A 17,410-nucleotide genomic window follows, 5' to 3' on the forward strand; every position below is an offset into this window, starting at 1 on the left:
AATGCTCGAGAGAGTTGTGGCATGTAGCACATCTGCTTGTAATAATATGCTTTGTGGATGGTGAAAGGGGTAAAACATTTGTTCCATAAATCAGTATTTCAGCAGAAAAATAAGGAAGCTTTGGTGTTATGAAAATTAACTTTTTGCTCAGGAGCAGCAAGAGCATTGTGTACATGAGATGGGGGGCAGTTTTAACTAATGGAAACCAAATGTAGTCTTCTTTCTCTCAAAGACCCCTTAATCATTATTAATAAAATAAAATCAGAAGGCATGAATAATATAGAATGTCAATGATGAAAATGCAATGTTTGGAGAATGTGTTTTGAAGCTAAGCACATCTTGTCATGTGGTCATAGTTAAATAAGTATGAGAGATGCAGAAGTGAAAACTGGTTGTCTCCACATAAAGTCCTTTTACCATTTAGAGTACCAAGACTTCTCAATTCAGAATGTGCATGAAACATTTACACAGTCATGTTAAAATGCCAGGTTTTTGAAATGGATAAAAAAAATTACTTTCTTCTACCTTTAATGTGATATATGTCATATTATTCAACTAATAAAAAAACCCAGTCTAGACTATTTTCCATTTTGGACTATGAAGTAGGGCAAAATTACAGAAGTCTTTTATTCAAAAGAAAACACCATGGCCTGGAAAAATTTCCCAAAACCTAATGGAAGAATAAGTTATGCTCTAATGAAACCAACCTTGAACTTTAGGCCAAATGGTCAAGCACACCAGTATCACCAGAAGAACACCTACACTAACATACAGTGGTGGCGCCATCATGCGATGGAGCTGCATTTTTCAGAAGGTGGAAAACCTTTTTGTAAAATAGAATGAAATCATTGACATGCCTAACCTAAACCTAGCCTAAACCTTCAGGTTTGAGCCCCAAAGTTGATGATGAAGACATATTCTATTTTGCACATTAAAGTGAGTCCAATCAGACATCAAAGTCACTAAAACAATGGCTGCACTACATTATTAAAGTTCGGGCCTAACCAGGGTTCAAAAAAGCCTGAGATTAATCCAGAAGGTTATTCAACAAAGTATTCATTTAAGATTGTTGACACTTTTGCAGGTTCTTCAAGTTTTTATTTTTTTCCCTGATTCTCTTGAAGAGAATTGTTTATTTTTAACAAACAACTGCAAATAAAAGCAGAAAGTTTTGAAATAATTTCTCTGTTTTAGGTCATGAAAGCATTTTTAATAAGGCTGTGTAGACTTTTTATATCAATTTCACTCTTACATAAGTTACTTTTATGGAATACATATAATTGTTTTCATTTGTTTTATTGGAATGAGGACTATAAAAGCTTTCAGTATTCAAGACATTAAATTGCAGTTGTGGTTTGTTGGTGCCCACCTCTTACGCAACAGGAAGAATTGTTGTGTCTTTAAAATTTCCAAAAACTCTCTCAACTGAAACCAAGAAAAGCTTTAGGTGTTTCTCACTAAACTAATATGTGTGAGTTATCTCTTTTTGTAAGTATGTGGTTTTATGTGTTATTTAAGAAGAAAGGGAAAAGCATTATGAACTGATAACTGTACGTTCTAATTACAGATTCCAAAATGATTCAAACACAACATCTGTTAAACAACAGTTTTAAAAACTAGACTTAAAATTGTTTCACAAACTTTTCTAGGTATGTTATTATAGCTCAGAGGCTCCTTTTTTGCGCATGCTTAGCTTTCAGTTCAGAGCGTCCAGATGTCAGCAGGCAACAGTTGGTTGTGATTAAACCTTTTGTTGTGTGTGAGAGCTGTGGGGTAAAAATGGGTTGCAGAAAGTTGGCACAATAAATCAAAATTCAAGGCGGAACATTGACAAAGCAACAGAGAGATTGCCAACTGTTTGTAGTCCAAGTAAGTAAACAAATTGTATCATTTTTTGTGAATCCCTCTTGTCTGATCATAAATTCAGTTCTTTGTTAAACAAGATGTGCCTGTGAAAAGATGGTTGGGTGGTGGAGTTACTTGATGAAAGAAGGCAGATTTACAGATTGCAAAAGACCCCAAAATATTTACTGGTGAATGAATGAATCAAGCAATTACAGAAAACTGGAAATTATGTTTGACGACAAAGCTCTGAGGAAATGCGCACATGCACATACCACTAAATGCCTTAGTGTCGCCAAGGAGCAAGTACTTAAAACAAGGGGGTCCACAATGTGGTCTAGGGGCCATTTGCGGTCTTCTGAAAGATTTTGTTTGGCCTCCTCCCACAATTCAAGAACAGAGCAACTCTGTCCTTCAAGCACAGGCAGTTGATGCAGACTAACACTTTGAGATTCCTACAGACAAATTAAACCTTCATGAAAATGCAATAGTACAACAGAAAGTATTGATAGTTTTATTAACCTTTTTTTTATATTTAATACACCAAAAGTGTATTAAATGTTCTGTTTGCAATATGCAATAAGAACAGGGCTCACAGGAAGTGGAAATTAGCTGCCTTTCTTTTAATAAGGACATTGCATGCAATAGCTTTTACTTGTTGGGTCAACATGATTTACAAATCCTTTTCTAAGAAAAAGTACTACTTAGACGCATGAAAATCACGCATGTTCAGTAAGTTGTTTGGTAGATAAAAATAAAAACTGTCCATTGAAATGTATTTTTCCATTACTTTCAAAAATGTATTTTTGTGGCCCGTGAGCGCCTTTAACTTGATTTGTGCCTTCAGTGCAAAGAGTTTATACACTGCTGAACCAAACATACTCTAAACGAAAAGTCTAGCTATTAAAGTGTCTATCATTCTGTGCTTTTTAATACATTTTCTGCTGCTCCGCATTCATAATGTTTTTTAGAGTGACTAAGTCTGGGACACATGTGCTTAATTTCCTCTATTATCTTGATAAACCATAACTGAAAAGGTGTGAATGAAAAAAAAAAAAAACAACAACACATATTTGGTTCAAGATTTGAACCTTTTTTTAACTTCAGTCCAAATAAAACCTGGTATTTTCCACAGCTTTTTTCAATTCTGCAAATTTCACATAATCAATTTATTATGTAATTGTGAAGCAAATATCTTTCCAAATGGGTTGCAGGAAATTAAATGGAAACTTTGTGTCTAAGCTTCGTTGGAAGAAGATTATTTTAATCTGCTACGGGCAGTAAGCAATTTCTGCACATGTGCTTGCACTCAGTGAAGAGGCAGCAAAGATGAACTAAAAGCTGTTTTTTTTTCTTTCCATGGCAGATGTGCATGTAAGATGTGAAACAGTTCAGATAGATAACATACCGTGGTTTCCAGTAGTCCACAAAGTGTTGAAACCCTTTGTTAAGAATGCAAGGTGTTTAGATATTATGCTTTTATTTTACAAGAAAAAAATGCCTGAAATGTGTGGCTTCTTAAAAGTTCTCCGAAATAAATTACGTATCCTGTCATGCTCTGTGTCAGCTGTATTTCCCTTTGTGTTTTATTGTTTTACATCTCGTGTGTGTCTTTTAGGGGGATTTTTGTCACACTTCTAGCATCTCACGTGTATTTTATTATCAATCTGCCGTGATAGAAAATATGGGATAGATCATTTAACATACTTAAAAATACTGTTTTTATGTATTCATTAATATGCACTGTTCCTAACTAAAATAAAAAATAGAAAATAGAATAAAAAAGAAAAGAAAATCTAATTTGCACCATAAAGCACGGAACTGATCACATTCAGATTTTTAAGAATGGTTGTAAAGTCTGTTTCCTAAGACTTTATGTAATTTACTAGAATGAATTTTGTGAAAGCCAGAGGACATACAGTACATTGCACACACCACATATAAGTTGCAGCTGCTCTTAATCAACATTAATGCCTTCAACTGAGAAAATGAGTCTCATTCTTTGTTACTATGATGACATGCTGACTCATCTTTAAAAGAGTGAAATCAAAAACCTACAAGATGGAAATAAATTAATTATTCTCGGAATGGTGATTAAGTCCATAAGAATCCACACATTTCTTCTCAGGAAATTGGATTTTTTATTTATTATTTGCTTTGCTTAAAGTTCTTGAAATGCAACTGCACATTTGCCTGGCATTTAAGAAAACTGCTCCACACAAACGTTTCAGCATAAAGTTGTGAAATCTACACTCTGTAAACAAGATTAATGAGACACATAAAACAAGGTTCGTCTGGTTCCACTTAAAGCAAAGTTTTATTTCTGCTCTCAGGTTAAGACACAAAGCAAAAACAAAGAAAGCATTCATGAGAAAACCCCTGAAAACAAAACAAGTGATGTCACAACAATCATTTCTGTAAACTGAAACCAAACCCTGAGAAAAACTTTGGAAGACCACATGTCAAACACATCTTCACTAAATGGTAGAAAGACTTCATTTAAATAACAAACTGCTCTCCTTTACTCGTTTTGCTTAGAGAGCTTTACACAGCAATCTATATCAACTTGGTGTTCTAAACTTCATATGGCACACATGAATATGTCCCATATGAAGTTTACTGCAATCCCTAATGAATACAAGACTCTCAATCCATTTCCTGAAATAATTCCTTATCTTCCTGACTTGATATTGCTACAAACAACAGGTTAACAATTAGATGGATTATGTTTGTTTGCACTATCTGGATGGCTTCACAGCAACAAGGACAAAGTTTCTTGGAGAAAAGTTTGGATTAAAGAGAGGAATAAGTTGACTGTCCACACCTGTAGAGATAATAAATGTTATATTCAGTCAGGGGGTTCAGTTACACAAAACTGTAAGAGAAATAGTCCTTCCAGACTATCTAGCAGCTCACCATTTTCCTCCAGATAGATCATCCTGTCAAGCAGCACTAAGGTCTCCACCACAGGAGCTAGCAACAGGCTCAAAGTGAAGTATACCACCACCTTGTTCTGTTGTTTCAACATGGCCTCCACCCTCTCCTGGTCCAGGGGTAAATCAGCAGGAAGGCCGACCCGAGGCAGGCCCAGTCGGGCATATCTACCAGAAACAATTTAAGTCAATAAACAGGTCATAAACTAGGAAACGCTTTCAAAATTCAACAACTCAATTTGTCTACAAACATGTCAGGACAAAAACTTCTAATTCCTCTGTAAGAACTAGTACCTAAAAAGATATGAGAACAGAAATCTACATATTTATCTGGTCTTCCTGCCATTGACCAGTCATTAATTCTTTACATTAGGAACAGAAGCACTGTGTCTGTGTGAAAGAGCAGGGCGAGCGTAAAACAGAGTTTTACTGTTCCGATTGACCCCCATCTATTCGTGGGTCGGTATTTATACATTCTTCTGTATAATTTAACTCCAATTATTTAGATTAGAAGATACTTAGAAGATATTTGAAAGAAAATTCTGCTTGGAAAGCTGAAACACATGGGTGCATTGCTACTTAACAGGCTATTGGGCAGCATTTGCAAAGCAGTCAATCCAGGAGTGCCATTTATTTTCCTTGGAGCTGATTGGATATGCCTCCAAGAGTGGAAATAAGGAAGACATTTCACCTCACTGATACTAAAAACAGCTAACAAGCAGTTTACATCACTCAGTTACAGGATCCACAGTGGAGGGTGTTAAAAGTTATTGCAACATGTCTTGGTTACTTTTGGTGTGTTTACTGATTGAGAAAAAATAAATAACTTTTGGGAGTTTTGAATAACAGGCCAACAGTCTATCAGGGGTGTCAAACTCCAGTCCTCGAGGGCCACTGTCCTGCAGTTTTTAGATGTGCCACAGGTACAAAACGCTGGAATGAAATGGCTTAATTACCTCCTTCTTATGAAGGAGCCTTGCTAACGACCTAATTATTCTGTTCAGGTGTGGTACAGCAAAGTTACATCTAAAGGTTGCAGGGAAGTGGCCCTTCAGGACTGGAGTTTGACACCTGGCTGATCAGTTGAAATATTGGTCGATTACAATCACCAGAAGATTTGTCGCTGCATCTCTAGTCCCAACGATTTTCTTACATTTCTATTTGCAATGTGCTGTCAGTTTAACATAGTTATGACTTGGTGCTACTTGTATTTATAAATTGTACTGTATAATAAATAACTTGCAAAAATATTAACTAATTTTCTTCATTTAAGTTGAACACTGATAATGCTCTTCAGGCTGTGGAATGACAATTAGTATTGTTTTTACTGATGAATAAGACATTTAAGGAAATGTATTCTACTGTATCATTAAAATTTAACAATGAATCTGCAACAAATGAAACCTTTATCTGATTGGAGGCTGCAGCGTTCACTCACTCAGTAAAAGGCAACAAGTGGGCTTTCTTTATGGTCTGGATTCCTGCCCTGCGGAGATCCGGTCTCATGTCTCTGATGAACGTCTCCAGTATCGCTCGGTAACAATGTGTCCTGAGCTGCTCGCTCTCCTCCCCAAGCCGCCGCACATAGTCCTCCACAGCATGACACGCCCCCTCTCGTGCTTTGTAGGAGAGCTGGTGCCCAGGCAACCCTTTCACCCAGCAGCTCATTGGGTAGCCAAACTCAAAGTGAAATGACTCGGTGCTAGGTGTGGGTGGAGTGGGAGGTGAGATCAGTCCTGGAGGGGTGGGATTTTCTTTGGTAGTGATCTTCATGTAGCAACACGCCACAGAGGTGATGCCCCGAACTTGAGGGCAGCAGACAAAGTGGCGGAGGAGAGTGGCGCTGAGGTCTCCACATGCATGCAGACCAGTCAAGACAAAGTCCGGATAGTCCTGCTTTCGGCTTTTCTCTGGGTTTAAACCGGCTTCAGAGGCAGCCTGGATGTCTGAGCAGCAGCTTCCCTCAAAAAACATCTGTTCACCCCCAATGTTTGAATCGTATGAAGGACCTTCAGGATGTGATGTCTGACTTAGATCTGAACGTCTCTTTTTCATGGGTGCAGATGAAGCTTGGGATACTTCAATGACATGATGCGCATCTTTCAGCTGCTTGATAAAACCTTCCCATGATGCCCTGGGGTTGACCCAACCAGCCATGTGCCGGGGAATGGAGTGCGCTTCAGGAAGTTGAAAGGAGCAACTCTGAGACAAAGATTTTTATTAGTACGTTTAATGCAATATCTATCTATCTATCTATCTATCTATCTATCTATCTATCTATCTATCTATCTATCTATCTATCTATCTATCTATCTATCTATCTATCTATCTATCTATCTATCTATCTATCTATCTAAACATTTACATATATATATATATATATATATATATATATGATCTATATATGTAAATGTTTAGAACTTTAGGAAATCATAGAAAATTATCTCATGTATATAGTTGAAATATAGAGAGAAATATTTCCAAACAGGACTAACTTTTACAATGATCACATAAAAATTCTATTTTATTAATTATATTAGCAAGTGCCTTATATCAGGAGCGTCCAAAGTGAAGCCCCTGACTTCAGCTTAAGAATGACACCAATTTGAGGTGTTTGATGTAGATGAAGACTTTTTATTTTAAATTAGAGCAAATAGATAAAATACACTGTGTTCCAAATTATTATGCAAATTGGATTTAAGTGTCATAAAGATTAAATTTTTTGTTGTGCTATTAAATTTATAGGTGTTATTGTGTGTCAGGGCTCTTTGAATCACTACAATTAATTTCAGAGAGCTGGTTGATTAGTTTGTCTGGTGAACTCAATTAAAGGAAATCTACTTAAGAAGGATGTTCCACATTATTAAACAGGCCACAGGTTTCAAGCAATATGGGAAAGAGAAAGGATCTCTGCTGACAAAAGTCATCAGATAGTGTAGTGCCGTATGACAAGATATGAAAACATTAGATATTTAACAAAAACTGAAGCATTATCGTACTGTGAAGAGATTTGTGGCTGATTCAGAACAAAGATGGGTTTGTACAGATAAAGGCAGAATGAGGAAGGTTTCTGTTAGACAAATTCATCGAATTAAGAGAGCAGCTGTTAAAATGCCCTTACAAAGCAGCAAACAGTTATTTGAAGCTGCTGGTGCCTCTGGAGGATCCTCCAGAGGCTTGCGGTGCATGAACCTACAATTCGGCCACCCTAACCAGAGCTCACAAGCAGAAATGGTCGCAGTGGGCCCAGCCGTACATGAAGATTCATTTTCAAACAGACTTGTTCACTGATGACTGCTGTGCAACCCTGGATGGTCCAGATGGACGCAGTAGTGGATTGATGGTGGATGGTCACCACATCCCAACACGGCTGTGACATCTGCAAGGAGGTGGTGGAGTCATGCTGTGGGCCGAAATCATGGGGGGAGAGAGAGTTGGTCGACCCCTTCAGAGCCCCCAAAGGTGTGAAAATGACCTCAGCAAAGTATATGGACTTTCTGACTGATCACTTTCTTTCGTGGTTCAAAAGAAAGAGACAAACCTTTTGATTTTGAATTTTTTTCAATTTTTTGAATTTTGATTTATTCGCCCCAAATTGACTCATTTTTGTTCCAGTTTTCTAATTGATACCTATAAAATTTGCAACATTTCTTTTATAAGGCAAACCTGCAAAATTCTTTTTAAGTTTTGGATCTATAATAGTTCACACATGCCTTTACAACAAGAAACATTACTATTTTATTTATTAAATTAAAGTTTGGCATGCTTAGTTTATCTTTGTGTAGATAAGAATAATTTTTTTGGCCTTCAAGTTCATTTGACTTGACAATTTCGGTCCATCTGACAAAACGTTTGGACACCCCTGACCTATGGGCTGGAACATGTCGATGTTTTAAAATAAAGCTTGCCTCCCCCAAGTGGCTAAAAACAGCAACTGCAAGTTCAGTTGAACAGAAGAATAGAGAAGAAATATCCTTTCCCCCACAGCGGGGGAATTCAGGTGTCACAGCAGCAAGTTAAGGTAAGTGGGACAATGAAAATACACATAGGTAAAAATTATAAATATAACAATAGGAGACTGACATTTTAAGCAGTACCATAAAATGCTTGAACTTAATCTTGTTTACTAACAAATAACTATCCTAGAATCAATATTAAATATTAAACTTTGTGAGCAGAATGAAAATGAGATGCTAAGAGGTCATTTTTGCCTTATCAGAACATACATTCACATTTTTTTAATTGGACTGTAAATGTATGGCAAAATACCAACCTTTTTCCGTTTTTCTTTCTCCAGGGCCGACAGTAACTCCCCATCGTACCTGGAAGCCATAGCAGCCAAGGTGTGATCAGCCTCAATAGCAGTCACAGACAGTCCAAGCCCAAAGGACAGGAAACGGGTGAGGTGACCCTTTATTAAATGTTGGAAAATACACAGAGTTCAATTTGCAATAATTTGTATCCCAACTAAACTTTGTGTGTTTCATAAAAGAGAAAAATGCAAAACCTTCATGTTAAAGCTAGACCCTATATTGGTGCAAAAATAAGGACTGCAGAATTTTATAGAAAGCATTAAAATGCAGCCAAAAGATAGTCAATGCACGCTAATCATACCTGGCCAGATCCCACATCCACCACTCTCCTGCAGCCTGTGTGGTCACACAGTTGTTTAACAAGCTGTGAAGAAAGTAGGAAAACCCAACAACATCTCAGATAGAAACTGCAACGTGTTGTAAAGCTACAGTCAACAGAAATCCCTGTACCATGCCAAGCTTTCGGATCTCATGCTGTTTCTTGGGTTTGACATGCTTCCTGAAAATGTGGCCCAGTAAAGAACTCTGACTCTGGTTTTCCAGGAACTCATCAGGCTTCACCGACGCAGCCACCTTGCCTCGGTCAGGCCTGCACTCTCTGGGAAATGCCAGGGCATGAGCAGTGGCACGGAAAGCCAGGAGGGACAGGGGCCACACCGAAGGATATCTGGAATCACAAAGTCTTTACTTGTTATTTACCTCAAACTTTATGTCTGAATGCTGCGTTTTAGTTGCCACTTTCACAAAAAACAAGTGTTTAAAACATAAAAACATGAAAATATAGTTGAGTTAAAGTCAAACTTGCCTCATGAATAAAAGACTGATGATCACCCACATAACAAATGCTGACTGACCACAGACTACAAGATTGATCAAACCAACCAAATTTATCAGAGTATCAAACTATCGAAAAGGCAATAGTTTAGACTAATAAACATTTGGTAGTGTTACGGTCACTGACCTCTAGGGGCTCTCTTCATGAGAGAGCTCTTCCTTTGTGTTTCAGTTTTACCTGGCTGCCACAGGCGCAATGTGTTGGAGCTCGTCAGCCACCCCTTAAAGAGCTTCAACCGGATATGTCAGATCCCTTTTTCCTTGGGCCTTGATCTGATGTGATCTTGTCAGTGCGCTGATTGTTTGTGGAGACTTTGGATGGTTTAGCTGTGAGCATTCTTGTGAAGCATCAAGTGTATAACTAAAGTTTTGTTTCTCTTCAAAGTGGAAGCTGGTAGGGGTTCTCTGCCATTTTGTTTAACTGTTTTTTCCTGTTTTTTGGTTAGTCAGGGAGTTCAGGTATTGTACTTTCTTTTTCAGTTCTCTTCTAGAAAGCGTTTCTATTTTACAATTAAGAGTGGGCTGTTATGTTTGTTGTTTTGGCCTTGGAGACCCTGAAGTTTAAAGGTTCCCTGTGCTTGTTGTCTACTGTGACATTTTACTTGAACTGTAAATTCAACTATATTTTTGGTACTGACACCAACTGTTTAGGTTACCTTCTTTTTGTGTTACACCCAGTGCCAGACTTTACCCTTATTGGTCTTGTGAGGGGGGGTTGTAACAGGTAGTAAAAGAGTATAGTCTAAGAATTTGGATTGTTATATTTCTATGCCAATCCCCCATAAAATGAATGAGATGCAATAAAAAATTTAGTTAGTTTTACCCAAAAGTTAATATACGTAATTTGGGAAGTGTTGACTGTACTTTCTGTTTTTCTCACATTGAGAGGTTGGAACATGTATTTGACATCATGTGTGGGTTTTCTAAAGACTGAATATTGCCTGTAATCTAAAAAAAAAAAAGTATTTTCTATTTCAAGAGACAACTTTGCAATGTTTGGGCTGGACTTTACAAATACATGTTTATAAATGATTATGTTTATTCTATTTGAAAAAATATCAGGGTTTATTTTATGATATGTACAGCTCAAATTAAAACAGCCTAAAAAAGTTCAATATTTTGTCACTCATTTCAGAAAGTGAAATTTTTGTATACATTCATTAAACATGGAGTTAAATATTTCAAGCCTTTATGTTATGTAGAACAATCAATAACCTTTATAGGAAAGCTACAGGGGAGTCTTGTCAGCTCTGAACAAGAGTCTGTAGTTTCTGCAATTTTTTAAATTATTTTTTTAGATCATGTAAGTACTGAGAAGACTATTACTAAGACTACAAATTTTTATATTGAACACCACAGGTTGAGCCTTTCTAAAAATGCAACATTATGATCAGTACCTCCTGTCTTCTTGAGAATCATCCAGCAGTAGTTCTGCAGTTTGTGGATATGAAATATCCTGCAGCACAGCCTGCCAGGTGCTGGGTAATGTCTGCCACAGATTTTCAGTGAAGAACTCCTGCGAATCAATCAATCAGTTAACAACTGGGATTCTTTCCTCAATGAAAACAAAGTGATGAATGTGCAATATTGTGTTCGACTGATATGTTTAAATGCATGTATACACACAATAATAAAAGAGTCGGTCAAATGACTGTACTGAGACAGAAAAGTGGTGAGTCTCCTCGCCAGGTCTCTTTGTTGTTGTGCAGTGAAGCTGGCTCGGAACTCCGCATCTTGTGCTGCTGACACTGACAGCTGTTCTGACATGAGTCTCCGTAAGCTAATGCTAACATGCGTTAGCGTCTCAAAGCAGTTTAAAGTAAAACTACTTTAAATACCAGGAAGACTAGCAATTCGTCTTCAGATCTAGCTATAGAAACGGCACAAGATATCGTTTAATACAAGAAATACTGACTGATTTTAAAAATTAGCTAGATACTGTTGCTGAACTTTCCAGCGTATATTGGCGATGCGTTCATGAGCTTCTCGTAATTTCTGGCTTCACTGATTTGCAAGCTGTTTTGCCATGCAGTCATTGCATACATGTAATCAGCCAGTTCCACATTGATACCTGTAGTTTAAAAAAATATTACGAAAATCACACCTTAATTATTGTTTTCTTCTTATTATTTCCTTAATGTCTTAAATACTTAAATCTTTCCAGTAATGGGGAAGTTGAGGCACAAGTGGTATGCGGACATTGTTTTACTAACTTGAAGGCAGCACGCCCCGGATGTTGATCAGTCGTTGTCACGGAGTAGGAATCCTCGTGTGGTCCGGGCTGGCTGCTGATGTTTTAACATGTCTTTATCGCTATGTTTCTAAGTCTCCTTTTAGGGTATGTATTGGTCAAATCATAAAAAATTAGAAACAAACTGAAACATGTTTTTTTTACGTTCGGTTATCTTTATTTTCATTAGTTATAATCACTGTTAGCCTCTGTGAGCTAACGTTAGCCGTGATAAAATGTTATTAACGAAGCTTTAACAACGTAGAGTAGCGTTGTATTATTTTATAGGCTTGTTTAACATTTTTTGTGTCAAAATTGACTTGTATCAAGGATGTCATTTTGTTTTGTTTACTTGTAAAACAGTTTAAAGAGCAACATGAATTTAAATTCTGTGCTCCTCTTCTATAGAATATATATAAACGTGAATTGAACGGCTCTGTATTTATTATGCCCAGTGTGTTCTGCTAGTGAGTCCAGAGACAGAGCTGGTGGTTGGTTTATGCTGTTCTGTTGTGATTTGTAATTAATATAATAAGATTTCACTGTATATACACATAAGCCATTTTTAAAAACTGCGTTGTATAGTTTTGGTGTAAAAACTGAAAAACAATATTTATTATATATTCATTATAATTCACATTGCAGTAACTTATATATTTCCAATAATATCTGAATCTCTACTCTCAAGAAAAAAACATCTTATTCTAAAATACAGAGAATAAGCAATTAGTAACATTGCTTAGTGGGCAGAATAGTATACCCTCTGGCAGCTCTGATCTTTAAATTACAATAGTATAAAAAGCTTTATCTAGTTAATTAACTGGCTGCTAATTTCAAAACTGTAATTTTGAAAAAGTATTATCTGATTGAGTGGGATAGATTATACTTCTTTCATTTCTACGGCGTCATCCTCTGAGTTTTACATCAAAAAATATTTCAAACAAGTTTGTGTTTTTTGTAACCCAACAAGACAAAGGGAAAAGTTTAGAATTTTTTTTTCAACTGACAGCGTGCATCTACAGATGTTGGCGATTCTCATTAAGGGGCTTTAAAAAAAGTGTAGTCATTTAATAAATAAATCGTGGTCAATTCTTTTTGTTGGCATGTAACGATGGAAAAGTCAGCTGAGTAATTGTAATGTTATTTTCCTGGTTAGTGTTCAGCTTCTTGGAATCCCCCTTTAAACCTGTTCTTTGGCATTTTCAGAGGACTATGCCAAGACATTGTTTGATAATGTATTTTTGTCTTACAGGGTGGTGCATTTAAACTGTTTTCATCTGATGCAATTTGGACTTCAAAGAAAAGAGACTTTTTGAGGCCGTGAGCATTAGCAAAATCTTGGATCTATTCGTTGTACAACGAGTAGAGAATTTAAGATTTGAACATGTCTGATACTATGATCCATGTTTCCCCCTCTGTTGATACCCCACAGGGAATTATTCCCACAAAGAAGCAGAAGAGCAACAGGAAGAGGAAGCAGTTTTTAAAAAAAATGAAATACCTGAAGGGGAAAGGGTGTTTAAAAGATAACTCTCATCAAAGGAGAAACCATGAACACAATAAGGCTTCAAAACAGAATGGACCTTTCACCAGACCTGCATCATCTTCCATGACAACAAAACGCCAAAGTTCACCTCAATCTAACCCGTCTTCCAGTGGCGTTGACCCTAGCATTGACCATAGCTCTGGGCCTTCAACCTCCTCTTTTAACCCTCTATCAGCTACTTTCACTGTGACAAATGAAAATAGCCCCACAAAGCCAAACCAACCGGTCAACACCAAAACAACAGCAACGTTGTCCTGCGCCTCAAAATCCAGCGCTCATAAGCTCTCTACCCCCGCAGGGAACCCCACAAAGTACCTCGCCATTGACTGTGAGATGGTGGGCGCAGGACCCAAAGGCAGCATCAGTCAGCTGGCTCGCTGTAGCATTGTCTCTTACGATGGGGATGTGATCTACGACAAGTTCATCAAGCCCTCCATGTACGTAACAGACTTCCGCACAAGATGGAGCGGTATTCGTCCCAGAGATCTCTTCAAAGCCATACCATTTGCACAGGCCAGGAAGGAGGTGATGCAAAAATCATTTGTAGCACAATAACGCCAAGTTGTTCGTTTTTTCTTGTTCTCACTATGGTTTTGGCACTCAGTATTTATACTTACAAGTCGTTATCAATTCATAGAGAAGTTCCTTTATGTTTACCTAGGTAATAATTCAGAAGTAGACCAGATCCTGTCTGTTTCTTTACACAGTGATTGTACACAAAGTGTCAAAAGTACTAACGCCCGGTTAAGAAACCAACAACAAAGTGACTTACAGTATATGTAATAGAGAATGTTGCCAAATTTCAAAACTTTGAAAACTGAAACATTAAAATACACATTCTGAATTTAGATTAAATATTTCCTACTGAATTGCATGGATATATTTTGCAGAATGACATTAATGTGCTGTGACTCTGTAGATCCTAAGACTGCTCATGGGGAAGATTGTTATCGGCCACGCCGTACATAACGACTTCAAGGCCCTCAGTTACACGCATCCTGCTGCCTTGACGAGGGACACGTCGAAAATCCCTCTTCTCAACCTGAAGGCTGGTTTTGGGGAGAAAGAATGTGCCTCACTGAAGAGACTCACCAAAGCCATCTTCAACCGTGATATCCAGGTTTGTGAAGTTATGTTGATTTGTAGTAATTGGTTTTTTGATTTAAGAAACCACAAACCCACATCAGTTGTCTTTTGTCCATTCACCTCCCCACCCATTTTAGCTCTAAAAAAGGGTTCGCTTGGGAGTTTAGTATTTATCTTTTCAGACAAAATAAATGATTGTGATGCGAATTATGAATTATTTTACAAGAAATGCTAAATATATTTTTGGGATTGTTGTTTTTCTTTTTTGAAATGTATTTTTCCAGTGTTAATAATAATATATTCTTTGCATATGTATGCAATTATTTAATTAAAACCCCTATTTGTTCATGTTTAGCTTTTTCTTTTGCCTAAAACACATGTCGGGATGTCAGGTGATGTTCATATGTCATGAGAATAATCTGGTTAATCCTCTCCCAGATTTTAGATTATTTTGTGATAATATGTAATGATCTTAATGCTGTAACAAGCTTCTTACATTCATTATTATCTTTGGAACCTTGAGTTTAAAGCTGTCAGAAGGTTAAAATAGTTTTTAATCAAAGCTGTCTCTTTTGTCCTCAGACTGGAAGAAAGGGCCACTCTTCTGTGGAAGATGCTAAAGCTACCATGGAGCTTTACAAGGTGGTAGAAGAGGAATGGGAGAGGACTCTCGCCTCCACATCTTGACCCACGTACTTCTATATTTGAAAGTGCAAAATAAACTCAGCTCAATCACCTTTAAATTTAAAGATGTTTTACAGTGAAATTCAAGTCATCCATGAAAAAAAATAAGGTACAGTTCTTGTTAGCTTTATTGGTTAAAGCTGTTGTGTAACTAAAAGATAAAACATGTTAGTAGTGGCATTTTTACAAGTGTTAAAACATTTGTAGCTATTTTGTGCACACAGGCCCAGTGTTAGATATTAGTGAGTTAATTAGATATTTTTGTAATATATTTTTTCACACGTATTAATCATGTGCATGTTTAAATGTTCATGAACTACCTGGAAGAGTAGTTTAAAATATAGTTTTACAGCAAAGGAGTAGCCACAATTTTTACATTCTTATCACAGAACTTTTCATGGATGTGAGCAGACACCGACTTACTGTGAGTAGCTGTAACATTCTTTCTCAGGGTGAAACTGAGTTTAAATGGTTTTCCTTCCACTTTTAGGTCAGAAATATCCTTTTCATCACAAGATGTGATGAAAAGGATCACATCAACTCCATATGTATGGTCCTAAAAACAAAGAAGATTGATGCCATGTTCTATAATTCAGAAGTTTGAAAGCATATTGGTGCTACTGTCATACTCCACTGGTGGTATGAAACTTTGGAATTTTGTCTAAGAAGTTTAAACATTTTGGTTTTCTGGGACAACACCACATAGTCGAGGCATGTTAAGAGTACAGAAGTTGTCCTGCATACAACTCCTTTACTGTTGCTGTGAGCCTCTGGTTAGCCTCCTGTTTTCTTCATGGCTGCTCCCCAGTTCTTGGGGCACTAAACAATTCTCTGACATCACTGTTGTGCCCCATTGTGCTGAGTATAACTGCCTTCACTGTATTTCATTTTATATCTGTTGACTTTTAATTCGCCTTTTATCTTTTTTATCCTACATCTTTTTTTATTTCCTGATTAATATCGGTTTAAAGTCGGAAAAATCATCTCATACGATGGCGATATGTATTAACAGCTGTGAAATAGAGTTAAAACAGAATCGAAAGAACAGACTTACCTCTGTTCTCACTATTCAATGATGATTCAACAGTAGACTAACAGGTTTTAAAGAGCTGAACTTTAACATGGTAATCCAAAATAGTTTTTTTCATCTTTATGTTTTGTAATAGCTTATGTTGCACAGGTTGTTGTGTTTAAGGCAGATGTATCTCAATTGTTACATTGTCTTTTACCATTTCCCAAAAATAATTCACCTACTTTTGCTTGTAAATAATGTTATGGAAAAGAAATATAATAGTTTTCTTTGTTATATTGTTTATTTGTTTTGTTCTCATTTTAAGGGCAAATGGAATCACTAGTTTGTTTTTATGACCTCAGGGAGTGCTTTTAAAACAAATAAAGGTTTTTCTTTGTGGTGGGATAAACTTCCTTGAATAATATTTATGCAGAACTGTTCTTGTCTTTCCATTCGAGGTTTGAATGGAAAGATAAATACTTTTGTTAATAAAATTCTTTTACTCTGTTTTTAAAGACTGTTTTGTCTTTCGAAGTGGAAGGAGATTAAGTGATTACCTGTAATATTAAGAGCTGGAAACACATGAAAGCATTTCTTCTCTCACTGTGTAATGCTATATTATTCATTTTAAGGAATTTGTTGCCCACTGGGTCATATTGCCATAGTTACCCCTTTCCTTTTGATTGTATATACCTTTCCATACACCTTTCATACAATGCACATATTAGTCATGGCCCAGCGGTGCCTCTATGCTCATAATTCAACACACCGCCAAGCTATGAGGAATTTGTTGGGTTTGCAGATTTTTAATTGAACTCCACATGTAGTTAGGATTCGTTTGAAGATGACTAAGGCATTTTTGAAAATGCAATAACATGAAGTAATTTACTGAAAAACTACCTGGCTGATAGCTGAAGGAGAAATTTAGAA

At 36.8% G+C, this 17,410-nt stretch overlaps 2 protein-coding genes across 3 annotated transcripts; one reads left to right on the forward strand and one right to left on the reverse strand.

Moving 5' to 3' along the window:
* Window positions 1–4,135: 4,135 nt before the first annotated feature.
* mettl25b (methyltransferase like 25B) lies at window positions 4,136–11,896 on the reverse strand. The gene is made up of 8 exons (XM_028012807.1): window positions 11,549–11,896; window positions 11,320–11,438; window positions 9,539–9,755; window positions 9,390–9,452; window positions 9,049–9,186; window positions 6,214–6,977; window positions 4,759–4,943; window positions 4,136–4,666 (listed from the first exon to the last, which is right to left on the reverse strand). Exons 1-8 carry the CDS (start codon window positions 11,687–11,689, stop codon window positions 4,581–4,583), a joined length of 1,713 nt encoding a protein of 570 aa, XP_027868608.1. The 5' UTR covers window positions 11,690–11,896; the 3' UTR covers window positions 4,136–4,580.
* Window positions 11,897–12,142: 246 nt separating this feature from the next.
* On the forward strand, window positions 12,143–16,989 carry isg20l2 (interferon stimulated exonuclease gene 20-like 2). Of its 2 annotated transcripts, XM_028012809.1 has the most exons (5): window positions 12,143–12,260; window positions 13,405–13,472; window positions 13,585–14,223; window positions 14,618–14,818; window positions 15,367–16,989. In XM_028012809.1, exons 3-5 carry the CDS (start codon window positions 13,645–13,647, stop codon window positions 15,469–15,471), a joined length of 885 nt encoding a protein of 294 aa, XP_027868610.1. In that variant the 5' UTR covers window positions 12,143–12,260; window positions 13,405–13,472; window positions 13,585–13,644; the 3' UTR covers window positions 15,472–16,989. The 2 variants fall into 2 exon arrangements, with proteins under 2 accessions (XP_027868610.1, XP_027868609.1); XM_028012808.1 differs by having other exon boundaries at window positions 13,405–14,223.
* Window positions 16,990–17,410: the final 421 nt, after the last annotated feature.

Source organism: Xiphophorus couchianus, chromosome 3 (genome assembly GCF_001444195.1).
Source record: "Xiphophorus couchianus chromosome 3, X_couchianus-1.0, whole genome shotgun sequence".
Lineage (NCBI taxonomy): Eukaryota > Metazoa > Chordata > Actinopteri > Cyprinodontiformes > Poeciliidae > Xiphophorus > Xiphophorus couchianus.